At 43.8% G+C, this 19,442-nt stretch overlaps 1 protein-coding gene across 1 annotated transcript; it reads left to right on the top strand.

Moving 5' to 3' along the window:
* Nucleotides 1–2,344: 2,344 nt before the first annotated feature.
* Nucleotides 2,345–14,407, top strand: LOC121288833 (microtubule-associated proteins 1A/1B light chain 3C-like). The gene is made up of 4 exons (XM_041207607.1): nt 2,345–2,446; nt 12,899–12,997; nt 13,098–13,204; nt 14,230–14,407. The coding sequence occupies exons 1-4, from the start codon at nt 2,345–2,347 to the stop codon at nt 14,405–14,407; spliced, it is 486 nt and encodes a 161-aa protein (XP_041063541.1).
* The last annotated feature ends 5,035 nt before the right edge of the window (nt 14,408–19,442 follow it).

The following is a 19,442-nucleotide window of genomic DNA, read 5'->3' on the forward strand; positions in this document are numbered from 1 at the left end:
ACACTTGACGGGGTGGATGCTGAAAGGCTGTTTTCTCTTGTGGGGGAACCTAAATTTAAGGGACAGAAACAGAAATACCTGGAAAAACTCAGCAGGTCTTTTCCCAGGTGTTTCTCTTTCTGTTTTTGTTTTGGATTTCCAGCATCCGCAGTTTTTTTTTGCTTTGATCTCTAGATTTAGGGGCTCAGTTTCAGAGTAAGGGGTCACCCCACTGAAGACAGAGATGAGGAGGAATTTCTTCTCTCAGAGGGCAGTTAGTCTTTGGAATTCTCTTCCCCAGAGAGCAGTGGAGGCTGGGTCAATGAACACGTCCAAGGCTGAGATAAAAGGGTCATGACGACTCAAAACGTCAACTCTTTTCTTCTCCACTGATGCTGCCAGACCTGCTGAGTATGTCCAAGGCTGAGTTAGACAGATTTTTGATCCATAAGGGAGTCAATGGTTATGGGGTGGGGGTGGGAGGCAGGAATATGGAGCTGAGGCCACAATCAGATCAGCCATGAGCTTATTGAACGGCGCAGCAGGCTCAAAGGGCCGAATGGCCTACTCCTGCTCCTATAACTTACGATCTCAGGAGACTTGCTGAATGCCCAACAATTCCCGAGGAAATTAAAGGGAACGCAAAACACCGCAGATGCTGAAAATCTGAAATGGAAACAGAAAATGCTGGAAATGCTCAGCAGGTCTGGCAGCGCCTATGGAGAGAGAAACTCGAGCTAAGGTTTCAGGTCTGTGACCTTTCATCAGAATTCTAATGAGGGAATACAGCCACCAGCTATTCCAGCATCTCTTACTGCAGAGTCACAGTCCCATTAGCTTCCAATCTTATATCCCTGCTTTCAAACCTCTCACCTCTTCCCCCCCTGCACCCCAACCCCACCCCCCCAGAGTTAACACTCCCTGTAGGAGTTTTTTTTAACATAGAGCTTTGCGAGAATTAGCATTGTTTTGCCAGGAACATTGCTGGAATCAGAATTAGTAACAGCTTGGAAACAGTTCTTTTCTATAGAAAAAAACTTGCATTTATATAGCGCCTTTCACAACCTCAGTGCTTTGCAGCCAATTATGTACTTTTTTTGAAGAGCAGTCACTTTGGCAATGTAGGGATACGTGGTAGCCAAATTGCACACAGCAAGATCCCACAAGTGAAAATTACCAGATCATCTGTTGGTTGGGAGATAAATATTGGTCAGGATTCTGGGGGGAACTCCACTGCACTTTTTCAAAGTTAGTGCCCTGGGATCTTATACTTCCACCTGGGAGGGCAGCTTAATGTCTCACAGGAAAAATGACACTGCCACCAGTGCAGCACTCCCTCGGTACTGCACTGCACTGTCATCTGGATTACATTTCTTTGTTCTTTCATGGGGTGTGAGTATCACTGGCAAGACCAGCTTTAGTTGCCCATCCCTAGTTGTCCTTGAGAAAGTGGTGGTGAGCTGCCTTCTTGAACCACTACAGTCCATGTGGTGTAGGTACAACCACAGTGCTGTTAGGAAGGGAGTTCCAGGACTTTCACCCAGTGACATTGAAGGAACGGCGATATATTTCCAAACCAGGATGGTGAGTGACTTGGAGGGGAACTTCCAGGTGGTAGTGTTCCCATGTATCTGCTGCCCTTGTCCTTCTAGATGGACATGGGTTTGGAAGGCGCTATCAATGGAGGATTGACTAATTGCTGCAGTGCATCTTGTAGATGGTGCACACTGCTGTCACATGCTTGAATTTCTGATGTGGGGCTTGAACTCACAACTTTCCAACACTTAGGGATGAGTACTTCCAACTGAGCCGTGACTAATTTATTTTGATGATACCCAAGCTATGAGGGATCCTCCAACATTTTCGTAGATTTTGTACAGTGATGTAGGACATAGGTATGTTTCTGATCACCAATGATGATCAAAGTCTTTCTTTACACACTCATTCTATCGACAGTAACAACAAGACCTAGTGAATAAGAGTTGGAGGTTCCCTCCTCCAGAAGGCATTGGGCTCCTCACTGGTGTTCGTTTCAACTGCCTCTCGTCATCTTCAGGTACCTCGCCCTAGATAACTGTTCTCCTGTTGAGACCAGACGGTACAGTGTTGGCATGCAATTCATCCATGAGAGGCATACCACTTGCCAGCAGGAGGTACCTGACAGAAATGTGCTAACGTTCCTGCTTCTCACTAATTCAGCAGAGACCAGAACTGACCAGGGACGTTCCAGGCATCTGCTGCAGGGATCAGCCCTCTTGCTTGGCATTATAATCAAAACCTCTTTGTATGATATATTCACACACAGGCATTTATTACAGTTACGAAGTATCTTGCGACATTTTACTACATTAAAGGCACTATATAAATGCAAGTTGTCATTTATCAACAGTTAAAGGAATCAAAAGCTTTCCTCAATGGATTGTCATCTTCAGGTGAACAAGGGAAGGAATTGAAGAGGATTGGAGGAGTAAGAGACTCTTTGGTCAGAATTTTCCAGTCCCCTTGAAAGCCAATGGGCTTTTGGCTGGCTCCTGGAGGTCCTGTCACTACAGGGCCAGAAAATCCTTTTAAAGCTTTGGAAAAATGACTTACAAATATAATTCTAATTGTTCTGAGTTCAAATTTTATGTTTGCAAAATAGCATGCCTGCTTGTTCATTATTGTTAGCTCCTATCTTCCAAGACCACATGCAGGAGTGGGATAGCACAGTGGGAGTTAGTCGTGGTCTCAGTGGAAACACTCTCACCTTTGAGTCAGAAGGTGGTGGTGTGTATGATTCCATGATACAGGCTGGGAGGTCACTTACTGTTAGATTAGCTGGTCTCAGTCAGGGAGAAGTTGAGAGTACACTTTTAAAATTTGCTTATGGGATGTAGGAGTCGCTCGTTAGGCCAGTATTTATTGCCCATGCCTCATTACCCTTGAGAAGGTGGTGATGAGCTGCTTTCTTGAACCGCTGCAGACCATGTGGTGTAGGTACACCCACAGTGCTGTTAGGGAGGGAGTTCCAGGATTTTGACCCAGCGACAGTGAAAGAACGGTGATATATTTCCAAGTCAGGATGGTGAGTGGCTCGGAGGGGAACTTCCATGTGGTGGTTTCCCCATGCGTCTACTGTCCTTGTCCTTCTAGATGGTAGAGCTTGTGGGTTTGGAAGGTGCTGTGAAAGTTGTGAGTTCCTGCAGTGCATCTTGTGGATTGTACACACTGCTGCTATTGTGTGTTGGTGGTGGAGGAAGTGGTTGTTGATGCTGGTGGATGGGCTGCCAATTAATCAGGTTGCTTTGTCCTGAATGGTGTCGAGCTTCTTGAGTGTTGTTGGAGCTGCACTCATCCAGGCAGGTGGGAAGTATTCCAGCACAATCCTGATTTATCCTAGCACCTCTAGATCCAGGAAAGCTACCAGCTCCTGACGAATGAAGGAATGCTGCACTGTTGGAGGCGCCATCTTTCAGGTGAGACCTTGAAACCAGGTCCCATCTGCCCCATCAGGTGGAGATGAAGGATCCCACAAAACTCTTTCAAAGGACAACAGTGGGGGGTTCTCCCCAGCGTCCTGGCCAAATTTATCCCTCAAACAACCTCAATTAATAATCTGGTCATTACCACACTGCTGTTTGTGGGAGTTTGCTCTGCCTGTTTTGTACGTTACAACAGTGACAATATTTCCTCTAATTTGTCGTGTGTGCCCTTTTTTTCCTTGTGCTCGGTCTCGAAGGTTCCTGTGGGGTCACAGGCATCGCATCTTCGAGGGCTGGTTGGTTGTGCGTGGCCTGTTTCTGGCCTGTCTGGTACATTCCGGATCGCTGTGTGTGGAGAGATGCAGTTTAGAGAGAATAAAAACAAAAACACTGCGGGTACTGGAGATCGGAAATAAAAACAAAAAGTGCTACAAAATCTCAGCAGGTCCGGCAGCGTCGGTGGAGAGAGAAACAGAGTTAACGTTTCGAGTCCGTATGACTCTTCTTCAGAGCTTCTGGAGTTCCGATGAAGAGTCAGCTTAGAGTCGAACTGTTAACTCTGTTTCTCTCTCCGCAGGAGCTTAGAGGGAACATTGATCACACTTTAAATAGTACTTCAGCTTTAATACACTTGGTCGTGTAAGGTGCTATTTAAATGCAAGTGGACGGCACCACATTGCCTGCATGCCTGACACAAGACTCCCAAAACGATCTCTCTACTCCGAGCTTTGACACGGCAAGTGGTTACCAGGAGGGCAGAGGGAACGTTTCAGTGACGTCCTCAAAGCCTCCCTGACAAAAGGCAACATCCCCTCCAATATGTGGGAATCTCTTGCTTGAGGCCACCCAAACTGGAGAAGAAGCATCCGCAAAGGTGTCAACCATTGTGAACGTCTCCGACAGACCCCAGTGGAGGCCAAGCGCAAACAGTGAAAGGAGCGGAGCAAAATCCGAGCATCCCACCCACCCACCCACCTCATCAAACATTACCTGCTTGTGGGATCCAGCATTGGACTTGTTAGTCAGCTCAGGACCCACAACCCTAGAGTGGAAGAAAGTCATCCTTGGTCCTAAGGAACTGCCTAAGAAGGAGAAGGAGATATAAGCCCAAAGTTCTCTCTTACAGTCAATATCATCGGGAAAGAAATGGAGACAAAGGGGTCGGTCACCCATTAAGATGACCCTTTGGTTCTGTGTATTTCTGTTTTTCTGATGGTTTCCTAGATGTAAACAGGGAGGGGTTGCTGCCGATATCTGCTCACAATCCAATCTGTTCACGTCTCAGACATCTGGTTTTTATTTCTTTTTCCAGGATTTGTCTTTCTTCCCAATGACACTCGCTCTTCAGTTGTTCCCCTGTGTAAATCCGTGGCCATTGGCTTTGTGTGGAGTATTGACACTAATCCTGGTTCTCCCTCCACACACAGGCTGCCAGACCTGACCAGCGTTGGGTCCAGCCCTGTCCTCACCTGACCAGCAAGATCGGATACAGATGTGGGGTGAAACACCTTTCCTGATTTCCCAACCTTTTCCTATCGCAGGCCAATCCTATCTCCACTTCTGCTTACCCCAAAATGGCTATTCGCTCACGCAAGCCTCACCCAATGCCCACACACAGGTCGGTGTCCGGACAGGGCTCATGCATTATATCCCTGGGTGACTTGTCTTCCTTGGCCCAAGGATACAGAGGCTGCCTGAACTGTCCTTACTGCTCCCCTGCCTGAGATCAGTGCAGATAGGGGACTACAACAACAGCAGCAACTTGCATTAATGTAGCCTCTTTAAAATAGTAAAACATCCCCTAGGCGTGACACAGAAGCATCATCAGATAAAAGGTTTGACACCAAGGCACATAAGGAGATATTAGGACAGGTGACCAAAGGTTTCACAGAATTTTTACAGTTCAGGAGGAGGCCATTCTGCCCATTGTGGCTGTGCTGGCTCTCTGAATGAGCAATCTACTTGGGACGATCCCCCCGGCATTCTCCCTGTAGCCCTGCACATTCTTACTTTTCAGATAACAATCCAATTCCCTTCTGAATGCCTCGATCCTGACTCCACCACACTCTCAGGCAGTGCATCCCAGACCTTAACCACTCGCTGCATGATAAAGTTCCTCCTCACATCACCCATTGCTTCTTTTGGCAATTACCTTAAAATCTGGGCCCTCTCGTTCTCAATCCTTCCACCAGTGGGAACAGTTTCCCCCCCCCCCCCACCTCCCTATCTACTCTGGTGAAAGATTTAAACGGTGTCTTAAAGGGGGAGAGAGAGGCAGAGAGGTGGAGGGATAGAGGAAAGGCACCAGGAAGCTGGCAAGCACCATGTTTATAACAGGTTAAACTCCACGATGCCTCTGCACACAACTGGGATTCCCTTGGCCCAGGCTCGGCTCAGTCTATGGTTTAGGGCTGATTGCTGTCTGTTTGTGACAGGAGACTAACTTACCCAGACAACACCCCACTACATAGAGTCACTGACCTGACCAGGCCCCTGTTTCGAAATTGGTTCTCTATCTTATTGGTGACATGTTCAGTTCTAATTCATGGGAATGTCACACAACACAGCAGGACCAGATGCTACTCTTTAGGATCTTCCAGCACAGAAGGAGGCCATTCAGCCTACCATGCCAATGCTGGTCTTCGATGAAACTACCAGTTAGTCCCACTTCCCAGCACTTTCCTTCACTTTGAGGATTTATCCGGTTCCTTTCTGACATTTACTATTGAATCTGCTTCCAGGCAGTGTGTTCCAGATCACAACAACTCACTGTTAAAGGAAAATCTTCTCATCTTCGTTTGCCAAGTTCCTTATTAACCGGTGCGGACTCCGTTTTTGAGGAGAGGAGAAATGAGGACCATTGCATTCCCTAAATTAGCTGCCTTAACTTAAATGTTGTGGTTTTTGAGGCAAATAATGAAAATATTTTACACAAGTCACAGTACCAATGAAGAGTTGCTGGTAAAACCGGAGACCACAAGAACTCTGCTGACTGAGATCAGGAGGAGACAGTTGGAATTCCTGGGGCACATTATAAGAAATTGTGATTTATGAAGTCTTCCTAAAGAGTGCCGCAAACTGGATGAATGTACCACCAGTGAAGATGACCCACACCTACAGAGCAAGATGAACATGGAGGTCGATGGCTGCTAATGCCCTCTTGGGACCTGGTACCTGAAGACAGAGAGAGAGAATTTAAATAAGATGAAAATGTCTATCGCTTCTTGTCATTTTGCCAAAATCCCCTCTAGAAAAGTACTTTGCTAGGCAGAAAATGTAAGTCTCTAATTTGGCCATATAGCATTTACAGGGCACTCTGCTCCATACTGGGGAACAGAGTTTCAGTACATTACCCCTCCACGCTGAGTATAAAGTCCTGATCCTAAAGCAAAATAATGTTACACTGCCACCTGGTGGATCTTTTAAATGCTTTCTTTTAAGTCTCAAAGCACCACATAATTTTTTAAACTTATTCTGCTTTCTTCTCATCTAATTTCTCCCCTCCCTCATCCCCCCAAAAAAACAACTCACATTTATATAGCTTCTTTCTCATAGTAAAATGTCCCAAGTGCTTAACTGGTTGCCAGTTCCTCCATAGGGTACCAGTCAGAAAGCTCACCTCAGTATATTTCCACCAGTTTGTTTTTATTTAAGTTAATGGTCTTTAATTGGAAAAAAAGGCTAGCGTTTACAACTTGGAATTTGCTGAACAGCCATGTCATCATTGTGCTGAAGTCCTATGTAGATAAGACTGACGGCTCTGAGTTATGGTACAGAACAGAAGATAAACATGAGAATCTGAGACACTTGTAATGATGGCACCTCCAACGTTCTCTCGTTAGCACACTGGAAGTATCTGCCTAGCTTTTGTGCCTGCGTCTGGGGGCTTGAACCTGTAACCGTCTGACTTAGTGTTGGAGGTGCTATTAACCAAGTCACGGCTGACACCCAAATGTCTGGCGACAGCGTCAGTTGGGCACTTGGATCATCCGATTGACTGGCTTAGAGGTTAAAGATTGCAACAGCTGGGAATTGAAACCAGGTCAACTGCTTAGGAAGTGACCATGCTCACCACCATTGCTGGCTGTATAAATTCCATCAACCGCTGTGGTGAGATTTGAACACTTGTCCCCAGAGAATTAGCCTGGGTCTCTAGAGTACTAGTCCAGTGACATTACCACTGAACCACCTTCTCCCCCAGAGGTAAATTGCCTGAAACTCTGGCAGGGGTGGGATTCAAACTCAAGCCTCAATAGAGGCTGGAGCCAAAATCCAGCATCCTATACAGTTCAGCTCAGCCACCTGTTCACCAGCTATCATGGTGGGATTTGAATTCATGTTTCCAGAGCATGAACCTGGGACTTTTGATACTAGCCCAGAGACAATACTGCTCAGCCAGTCTCCATTCCCCACCAGTTTATTGCTGTGCAGTGAGCAGGACAGGGGAATGTGGTCAATTTCCCTTCTAACCCAAGATTATTGAGGCCAATTATATCATTCAATTGTATCATTATCCCATAGGAGGTAGAGGCATAGTGGTTTTGTCACTGGGCTAGTATTCCAGATACCCAGGGTAATGCTCTGGGGACCTGGTTTCAAATTGCACCATGGAAAATTTGAATTCAATAGAAAATCTAGGCTTAAAAGTCTAATGATGACCATTGTAGAGAAGAAGATCTGCAATCCTTACCTGGTCTGGCCTACATGTGACTCCAGACCCACAGCAATGTGGTTGACTCTGAAATGGCCTAGCAAGCCGCTTAGGTCTCAAGGGAAATTAGGGATGGGCAATAAATGCTGGCCCAGCCTGCGATGCCCACGTCCCAAGAATGAGTTAAAAAAGGGTCAAAGCAGTTAACTCAACATTTATATAGTTGAGTACTCTGGCCTCTTGCATAGCCACAATTTTAATCACTCCAGCAGCTGCCTGGATCCTAATCTCTGGAATTAAGATTCTCCTTAGAACCTATCTCTTTGACCAAGCTTTTGGCCACCTGTCCCTAATCTCGCTATGTGACTCGGAGTCAAATTTTGTTGGTAACAGTCCTGCGAAGTGCCTTGGGGATGTTTCACCATGTTAAAGATGCTATATAAATGCAAGGTGTTTCAGAGATGCAGCCTTATAAAATACTTTGATCAAACTTTCAGCCGATCAGATGAAAAGGTGCTTCTCGTAGAGTTATGCTCCACTGGACAATTGTACAGGTAGTTAAGGATGACTGTGGAAACTCTCATAATGGCTCATTCCTGAGGTCAGCCCTGATCTTACTAATTGGCAAACTTCTGTGCTTATTGCTTAAGTTCTCATGCAGTTATGTAACTGTGTCTGAGAATAAGTTTCCAAGTTTCCCTTCCTAACAGCATTATGGGTGTACCTACACCAGATGGACTGCAATGGTTCAAGAAGGCAGCTCACTGCCACCTTCTCAAGGTCAGTTAGGAGTGGGCGATAAAAGCTAGCCTAGCCAGCCACGCACACATCTCATGATGGAATAAAGAAAAGGAACAGTGGAGGTACGAAGTTCCAAAAAACCTGCCTTGGCAATGGATGACAGCTCAGGAAGTGAGGACCAAAATTGGGTGATGTCTGCTCTTAGTATTATAGATTTTATATGTCAGTGTACAACTCCAATCTCTTGCTCTCTCCACTCCAGGAACACAGAATACAGAGCACATAAATAGCTCTATTCAGCCCAACTGGTACTTATGCAATTAACAAAACCAATACAGAAAAATTTATGTAGCGCCTTTCAAAACATCCAGATGTCTCAAAGTGTTTTTCAATCAATGAGGTATTTTGGAATTGTAATGTAGAAAACAGGACAGTGAAATTGTGCACAGCAAGTTCCCTCAATCAGCAATGAGAAAATGACCAGATAATTGATTTTTCTAACGATGTTGGTTGAGTGATCGCTATTGGCCAGGACACCAGGGAGAACTACCTCAGCTCTTCATGGTGCAGCGGCTCTTTGGTTATTTGAAGGGGCTTCTCCTCCACTTCCCGATGAACTTTAGCGCCACATTCTGTAAAGAAAAATATCATTTTTTCCAATATTACTGTGGGATACTGTGAAGCAGGCTTGTGGGGACTCTGTGTATGTTTGTGTGTGTGTGACTAATTTAATTAAATTGAAGACAGGCTGCAAGGTTTAAAACATCAAAGGGTTAGGCGTAAAAGCAGGCATTTTGAAGTAGAGATGAACAAGCTAAGATGGGATGCAAGTAGATACAGCATGAACAGAAATTTGCATTAGGAGATACATGAGAATTGAATTTTTAGCTGTTGAATTTAAAGGGAAAAGGGAAGTTTTACAACTGGCAAAGATCATAAATAAATAAAGCAAAGTTATTAAGTTTATTTTTCCCAAAAGTAGTGGCCATGAAGACAACGTGACAGATTTTTATATTCTGGGAAAGGTAACTTCCAAAGAAAGTTAAGAACAATGGATTTAAAGGTGAAAGAGAAAAAAACTTAAAAGGAAAGATTGAAAGCTGTATGAAGTGTGGTCATGTGATCTTGAAAAGTGTGAAGCACTAGAACAGACCAGTGAAGTGAGCAATGTCTAGCCGCCCCAGAGGTGTTTTGCTTGATCCAGAAAGCAAGGTTTTGTACAAGCCTTGGATTTCCAATGTCATGTGAGAGGGCGAGAGAAGCTTGTGAAATACCTCCCCTTTAGCAACAGTTGGTGCCTTGCAGTAATATTACTGGATTTTTATAGATTAAGAATCGATAGGGACTGTTGCCTGGAAAAGGATATTTATTTGTGAGTCTAGCTAAGTAGAAATCTTTTGGGAAATGTTGTAAGTCTAAATTGAACTGTATTCTTGTATGTTTAAGTTTTCTTTTCTTTTGTTAATAAATGTTTTAATTTAATATTTAAAATCTCCAAAAATGGTAGTGGAAATTTTACTTCTGACTTCAGTACACATACTTCCTCATAATAAATACAAATTGCAAATTGTTATGGTAGCTTGGCCAAGTTTCCCTTTGAGATTTGGTCAGCCCGGCAATTACCACCTGCCATATCATAACAATTCCTTATTATTGGTCACCTGGTGCAGAAAGGGTGTGGGTAAGTCGGAGCAACATCTTGTGAACCCACTTCAGGGTCTTGCTAAGTCTGCAATTTATGGGACCAGGATGGGCAGGGCCCATGGTGAGGAGGGCAGTGGGGCAGGGTTCCTTCTGGCTGTCTAACTCCCTCTGGGAGCAATGTCAATGGGTGGCCCTGGAGAGAGTACACAGTGTCCACCAGTATGTCTGACATCTTTGCCGGCCGTATGGAATGTATGAGGCACTATTGGCAATATTATAATTTAATAGGTGGCTTTTTTTCTGTTGCTTATCAAATATATTGTTTAATTAGAATTATCTGCTTATGTACCATATTACTGGTGTCCTACTTGTTACACTATAGGAGGTCTTGGGGCACAGTGGGTATCATCCCTGTCTCTGAGCCAGAAGCTCTGGGTTTAAGACCCACTCCAGGACTTGATGGCCAAGCAAGGTGCATTCACAGCACAGCCGAACAGGTTGAGTGTTAGTTAACCTGTAAATCCTTCCAACACACGCCAATGGCAGGTGATAAGAGTGGGAGGGATCCCTGGTCAGCCATGTGATGGAAAGAAAGTTGAAGCCTCTATCATCATTATCCATAGGTCCAAACTACAACATGCATTTAAAAGTGCAAGTTGCCACATAACTCAGACTCCCTGAGAGAAGTGTAACACATTGCTTTTAATTTCTTTTTGGAACCTTCTTTAGCCAGAGAGTGGTGAATCTGTGGAATTTATTGCCACAGAAGGCTGTGGAGGCCAGGTCATTGAGTGTATTTAAGACCGAGATAGAAAGGTTCTTGATTGGTAAGGGGATCACAGGTTACGGGGAGAATGGGGTTGAGAAACTTATCAGCCATGATTGAATGGCGGAGCAGACTCGATGGGCCGAATGGCCTAATTTCTGCTCCTATGTCTTATGGTCTTAATTTAGTGTCAAACTTGAGGGTCATTGCTGGAGGCCATTCAGCCTATCGAGTCCATGCCATCTCACTGTAGAGCAATCCAGGCAGTCCCATTCCCTTACTCGATCCTCCACAGCCCCTGCAAGTTTATGTCCCTCAAATGCCCATCCAATTTTCTTTTGAAATCATCAATCATCTTCACTTCTACCAATCTCGTAAGCAGTAAGTTCCAGGTCAGGACCAGTCGGTGTGTTAAAAAAAATCTTCCTCACAATTCCCCCTATAACTCTTGACTAAAAACTTAAACCATCAGCTAATGAGAACAGCTTTTCTTTGTTTGCGTTATCTAAACCTGTTAGAATCTTGTACACCTCTCCCCTCAATCTCCTTTACTCCAAGGAGAACAACCCCAGCTTCTCCAACCTAACCTTGGATTTAACAGCCCCTCATCCATGGAACCATTCTGGTAAATCTCCTCCACACCCTCTCAAGGACCCTCGCATCCTTCCAACTAAAGGGCACTTGGCTTTACTCCAACACAAAACAGGAATGGTGTTTATAATAAACTTGCATCAAGCAGTGCCTTTATCCAACAAGCCTTCAGGGAAGCCCCAATTAAAAATTCAATCATGGCTGATAAATTTCTCAACCCCATTCCTCCCGCCTTCTCCCCGTAACCTTTGATCCCCTTACCAATCAGGAACCTATCTATCTCGGTCTTAAATACACTCAATGACCTGGCCTCCACAGCCTTCTGTGGCAATGAATTCCACAGATTCACCACTCTCTGGCTGAAGAAGTTTCCAAAAATAAATTAAAAGCAATGTGTTACGCTTCTCTCGGGGAGTCTGAGTTATGTGGCAACTTGTACTATGGTCTGGCCAATTAAATGCAAATTTCTGGGTGCTAAAGTGATTGGGATACATTGTAGACATGGGAATAATATTGTCATGAGTTAACTTTTCCTTTGTTTCATCCATAAGTTTGAGTTCGTGCCTTTTTTAAGTACGTTCGCTAAATTACTTTTGATGCAGCCAACCTAATTGTCAATTAAAAAGAGGCAAAGGTCTGTATTGTTATCGTGATTCATTCTTTCACGGTTTTTTTTTTAAAACAATCCCGATCGTTATAAGTGGATAGAGGTCGAGTGCAGTGAATACGAACCACTATATATTTATATATATATATATATATCTCTCCCTCGGGCCACTGGGATTTGGCAGGGTCACAAACTAGTTATGTGGTAGCTGCCTAGTGGTTCTATTCCAGGTAAACGGGATAATTCGGTCCAGAGTCCACCGCCGACCCAGGAAAATCAATTTGGAAAGAAGCAAGCGCCGGCCTGGGAGTCGGTCGGAAAAGCTGGAGTGTGGATTATGGAGGTGGCTCATGGGTCTCCTGGAATTCAACGTTTCAAACACAGAAAAACGTTTGGTAAAAAAAAATCTACCAGCACGGATCTTGTTTAAAACTTTCTTTTTTTTTTATTTGTTTGAGTCTGGGAGCTTGAACTATTGTTTTCCAATTCCTCTCTCTTTAGCCGCCAGGAAAGAGGAATCCACGTTAATTCGGTCCAAATACCCACAGAAAATACCGGTAAGAGTTGCCTGGTCTCAACCCCACCACTTGATGATGGTTAGTTAACTCGATCTCTCCCCCTCTCTAGTGGTAAAAGAGACTTGCTGCTTTCTTGCAGGTTATTGTGGAACGGTATCCCGGCGAGAGGCATTTGAAAACGCTGGATAAAACCAAATTCCTGGTTCCTCAAGATGTGACTGTGAGCCATTTCATTACCGTCATCAGGTATCGTTGGGTCACGAGTAACGCGCTGAATCAGGTCTATTGGGTTCTAAACACTTTAAATTAAATTCACCTTTTGACTCAAAGCAGGTGACACGTTCTTTTTAAATTAAGAATTAACCAGTTTGCTTTGTGTACTAATTTTTGAAGTGGGGATTGATGCATCTGCAAAATTACCATTTGTCTGTTTTGCGTATAATATCTTAACCAAGCCTACAGGATATTATCATTCGATTTGCACTTTTCTGATAACTCTTCCTGGACTGACATTGTTAACGTGTAGGGGCAAGCGTGGCTATTGCATTCGTTTGGTGAGCTCTCTCTAATTTAAGAGGATTGGTATTAACAGCTGTATAAAAGAAAATTACAAGGATAATACCCCAATGAAATGTTCTACTCCATCAGGAATGATTGGGGGAGGCAATGGCATAGTGGTATTGTTGCTGGACTAGTAATCTGGAGACCCAGGTTTGAATCCTGCCATGGTAACTATGAAACAATGTAACTTCATCTGAAACAGATGGAAACAGGTTTACTCAAAAAGAGTATCAAGAGTTCAAATCTCACAATGGCAAACTATGAAACAATGTAATTTCATCTGAAACAGATGGAAACAGGTTTACTCAAAAGAGTATCAGGAATGATTGAACAAACTAGGACTGTTCTAGAAAAGTTTGAGCAAGTAAACCTGATGGGAGGCCTTAAGATTATGAATGGGTTTTGATTAAAAGTAGATGCTCCCATTAGTAAGGGAGGCAAACAAGTGGACTTTAATAATCATCATGCTTATGGCCAATAGGGAATTCCCAGAGACAATGCTTGAGTGCTCAATGTGAAACTTGTAACCATGAGGTGAATAACAGATATCAGAAAGGAATAGAAGGATACATTGGTAAAGTTAGAAGATAAAGGAGTGGGAGGAGCCTTAGAGCATAGACCTGTTGGGCTGAATTAACAACCCAGGTAGGCCACTCTATACTATTAGGGTCTACATATGAAGTTTGTTAACGGATTTGTCCTTTGCTTAGGAACCGGTTGTTTCTAACACCTAATCAAGCTTTTTACCTTGTGGTGAAGAACAGAAGTCTCTCAAATATGTGTACCACCATTGCAGAATTGGACCAAGAATTCAAGGATTCTGATGGCTTCCTGTACATCTGCTATGCATCCCAGGAGATGTTTGGTACAAGATGGTTGGAACTCTGAATTCAGAGGCGGGAATGTGAAGAAAGACACTTCCTGTTAGATTGGTAGACTATCTGTCTATATACTGTGCATCACTTCAGGAATTATTTCTATCTGGCTTTTAAAGCAAAAACTTTTTTCTCAATTTGTGGTGGACACTTAAATTTGCACTTGCACTAACAGCAGATTTGAGTTACAAGTTTACACAGAGTATGTTTTGGGAAGAAAATAGTACTTGTGTATGGTCAGAAACCCCTTTAAGTCTGAACTTTGCTAGCAGAAAACAGACCTAATCTTGAAGCCAGCAGAGTGTAAGAATGTATTTATTTATGTAAGAATGGGCTGTTGGGTGGATGCAATGAACTTCCTCTGGCCAGACTTGCACGACTGACTACTGTGTACCACTTGACTGCATGCATTCTGTTCCAGCAATGCCCAATTTTGGTGGTCTGCCAAATCTAGCTTGCTTTAACACAAGCAAAGTGCCCATTGAGGAATGGAGAGCAGGTCAAATGGAAATGTAGCCTTGGAGCATTCTACAGAGCAGTTGCTCTGTCTTTAAGTCCTGATTGGTCCACTTCTCAGTGCAAAATGCAGTAGTCTGGAGCCTTTCTGCTCCGTTCTGATTTGGGAGTTCTAGTTATGACTGATAACATGTTGATTATTGGGGTTTATTTATAGTACTGGTACCATACACTAAATGATTAACAATTGACAGTTGATCCATGCACTCTTATTTCGCTGCTTTTTAAGTTGCGCCCCTCCCCTGCCCCCCCCAAAAAATAATTGCTTCAATATACCTCAAACATGGTTCTTAACCCATTTGGAAGGACAATCCTATTGTAATGGTGGTTTTTAAATCTTTCACAAGGAAAATATACATAATTTTGAGCAAAACATTTATCAAGTCATAGATATCTTTTGAGGCAACTTTTGATCATGAAGGCAATTTATCTACTACTCTTTGTAGTTGTCTATTTATTGCAGAATTTCAATCCAGTGCTGCTATAGACCAGTTAGGACAAGATTGCCTCAAACTTGTGCACCTGCTGTACTGACATGAAGTTGATTTATGGCAGATATGTCAAACATTACTAGTGTGTTTGGGGGGAATTGTGTAATTTCATGATTAAAATGGGTTTGGTGAATAGAGATGAAATGACTGTATAGTATTTCAAGTGTTGCAATCCCAAAAAGAGAACTGGGATGCCTTCAGTAATAAAAGGATTACTTCAGTTTGCAATTCGAAAGGAACAAAATTGTATCATGAGCTGAATGTTGCTGTCAAGGCAGCATTTGTGGCTCATTCCTAATGGCTCTTGAATGTGGTGGTTGAGCCATTCTTAAACCACTGCAGTGCTTGTGTAGATAAACCTATAGTCTTGGGAGTTCCAGAATTTTGACTCAGCAAGAGTGAAGAAATGGTGATTTTTTTTTTGCAATAGAACAAAACACAGCAAAATTTGTACAGAAAGATATTAACCGCACTAGTGTTGTGATCTAGTTGGAATCCAACTTTGACTTGCACCATGATGATTCAGAAAAGTTTCCAATCTGAGTGAAGGATTTAGTTGTGCTATTAGGCAACCTCCCATTCTATGGGAACGGATATGATGAAACATTCACTAATGCAGAAAAATTTGGGCTGATGAGAATATGTAAAATAAAAAAGAAAACTTCTGACTGTCTCATGGTGTCTTGCCCACTATCATTACTGTCTACGTGTCCATGCTCGAGGATCAGCTACCTGGATAGCTACAGGAGAACTGCCTTGGTGACTTGTAAAAACTAACAACCAGCAGCAGGAGAATTTGGGGGTTTTCCTGAACTACATATGCTGGAGCCAAGTATATTTAATGTGTTTTTAGATTTGTATGCAGCCCAATTGACTTGGCTCAAAGGCCAACAATTTCTGATCATTTTATAATGGCTTACAAATGGTACCTTTTTTAATTTAGTCTTTGACTTCTGTGGCAAGACAGACTAAGCCATTAGCACAATATGCTCCTCTCTCCCTCTCTAACCTGTCTCTATCTGAACTTGCCACACTCTGTTCTCTCAGGTCCAACCCTGAACTTTGTCATCAAACCTGCTGTCAAGAGTGGTGCTGTTGTCTGGCATACTGACCTGTGCCTCAGAGGTTGAGTGCCAGCTTGCAGGCACTTTCTCCTACCTCCCCCTGGATCATGACCCCACCACAGAACATCAAGCCATTGTTTCCAGGACTATCATTGACCTCATCTCCTCTGGAGATCTTCCCTCCACAGCTTCCAACCTCAGTCTCCCAACCCCAAACAGGACTGTCCCAGCAGACAGATCGTATCAGCCTGTCCCTCCCCGACAGAACTCATTTCTTCCTATATTGACTCCATTCTCTCTCCCCTTGTCATTTCTTCCCACCTACATCTGCGATTCCTTTGATGCCCTAATGTCACATCAACAATTTCCAGTTCCCTGGCCCCAACTGCCACCCCTTCACCATGGACATCCAATCCCTCTACACCACCATCCCCCCCCCCCCCCCCCCTCCCCCGGGATGGTCTGACGGTTCTCCACTTCTTCCTTGAACAGAGGCCTGAACAATCCCCATCCACCACTACACTCCTCTGTCTGAGCTTGTTCTCACTGAACAATTTCTCAAATTCATCTCACTTCCTCCAAACAAAAAGCGTGGCTATGAGTATCCACATGGGCCCCAGTTATGCCTGTCTCTTTATAGAGTATGTGAAACATTCCTTGTTCCAGCCCCCTCCCACAACTCTTTCTCCGTTATGTCAGTGACTGTTTCAGTGCTGCTTCATGCTCTCATCTGGACCTGGAAAAACTTATTAATTTTGCTTCCAATTTTCACCCTCCCATTTTCACATCTTCATCACTGACACTTCTCTTTCCTGACCTCTGTCTCAATTTCTGGTAATACTGTCCACCAATATCCATTACAAGCCTACCAACTCCCACCGCTACCTCGACTACAGCTCCTCACTCTGCTTCCTGTAAGGACTCCATCCCATTCTCAGTTCCTTCGCCTCCGTCACATCTGTTCTGATGATGCCACTTTCCAAAACAGTTCCTCTGACATGTCTTCCTTCTCCCTTAAGTGAGGTTTTCCACCCACGGTTGCTGACAGGGCCCTCAACTGTGTCCGGCCCATCTCCCACATATCCACCCTCACACCTTCCTCGCCCTCCCAGAACCATGATAGGGTCCCCCTTGTCCTCACTTATCACCCCACCAGCCTCCACAGTCAAAGGATCATCCTTCACCATTTCTGCCAACTCCAGCATGATGCCGCCTCCACCACCACAACACATCTTCCCTTTGCCCCCCTGTCAGCATTCCACAGGGATCATTCCCTCTGGGACACCCTGGTCCACTCCTCCATCACCCCCTCCCACGACACCTTCCCATGCAACCACAGAAGGTGCAACACCTGCCCCTTTACTCCTTCCCACCCCACACCCCCTTGCTGTCCAAGGGCCCAAACACTCCTTTCAAGTGAAGCAACACTTCACTTGCACTTCCCTCAATTTAGTCTACTGCATTTGCTGCTCCTAATGCATTCTCCTCTACATTGGAGCGACCAAACGCAGACTGGGTGACCGCTTTGCAAAACACCTTCGGTCTGTCTGCAAGTGTGACCCAGACCTCCCTGTCGCTTGCCATTTCAACACGATGCTGCTCTCATGCCCACATGTCCGTCCTTGGCCTGCTGCAATGTTCCAGTGAAGCTCAACACAAACTGGAGGAACAGCACCTCATCTTCCAACTAGGCACTTTGCAGCCTTCCGGACTTAACGTTGAGTTCAACAACTTAAAACCATGACCTCGCTCCTCCATTTCTCTCTCTTCCGCCCCCCCCCCCCCCCCCCCCCCCCCCCCACAATTTTCTAATATTTTTTAATTTTTCTTTTCCCATTTATTTCCATCCATTATTTTATTTCCACCTTTTAGCTTATTTCAATCCCTTCCCCCTACTCCACCCCCACTAGGGCTAACTGTCACTTTCCACCCTTAATGTCACCATTAGCACATCCTTTAGCTAATATCAACACCCCTTTGTCCTTTTGTCTATGACATCTTTCACACTAACTCTGCCTTCCTTTCCACAGATGTTGTCAGACCTGAGTTTTTGCTTTGTTTGATTTCCAGCATCTGCAGTATTTTGCTTTTATCTTAGCACAATATTTAGGACTGAAATGGTGTAAACAGGTATTGAGTTTAAATAATTGTCATTCAATAGTAATGTTAAATATATTCCTTTTTAATACTAGTTTTAAACAGGTTGCACAGGTGTTTTCATTGAATAAAATAAATTTGCACTGATAGGAAACGCTGAGACTTCAATCAGAAAATCAAACTTCCTTGAACCAAGATTCCTCAAAACTTTCATCGGGAAACAGAATAGGGTAGTGAGTTGCTAAATTTCCTATGGGTATATTTTAGACAAACTTGTTTGACTTTTAACTCTATTGTAACTGATCGATTATTGAACAAGAATTTGTCAACCTCCCCACACTTGATATTCCACCTCATAGTGTAAGCTCTGGTTTATACAAAACTGCTATTAGCCAATTAAGTCATGTTTTATCAATCAAATGTTATGACAATGGCCTGTGCATTTATGTAGCCAAATAAGTATCTTGAATTTCCTTTCCTATACTCCAGTGGCCACACTTCATCATTCACATTGCTATTGCAAGGTGTTTAGGATGGATAAAATACTTTTCCTGATATTGGGAAAACTCCAGTGGTCTTCATGTCATAAGACCTTCAGTTTAATATCTCACCTAAAAGACAGTACTTCACTTGCTGTAACACATGCCAGCCAAAATCAGCTCAATTCTCTGGAGTAGGATTTGAATCCACAACCTTCAAACTTATGAATAATAAGCTTTCAGCTGGGGAGTGTAAAAATGGGAGTAGTCTAATTTCCACAAAGGGTTAACCAATAGCAAAAATGTCACTTAGACTGTAAAGAGAAACATTGTCTCTTCCTCCCCCAGATTTTCAGAGGCTATTTCTTAAAGCAACAACTGTACCTCATTTATCATACACA

The sequence above is a fragment of the Carcharodon carcharias genome, chromosome 2 (assembly GCF_017639515.1).
Source record: "Carcharodon carcharias isolate sCarCar2 chromosome 2, sCarCar2.pri, whole genome shotgun sequence".
In the NCBI taxonomy this organism is placed as follows: domain Eukaryota; kingdom Metazoa; phylum Chordata; class Chondrichthyes; order Lamniformes; family Lamnidae; genus Carcharodon; species Carcharodon carcharias.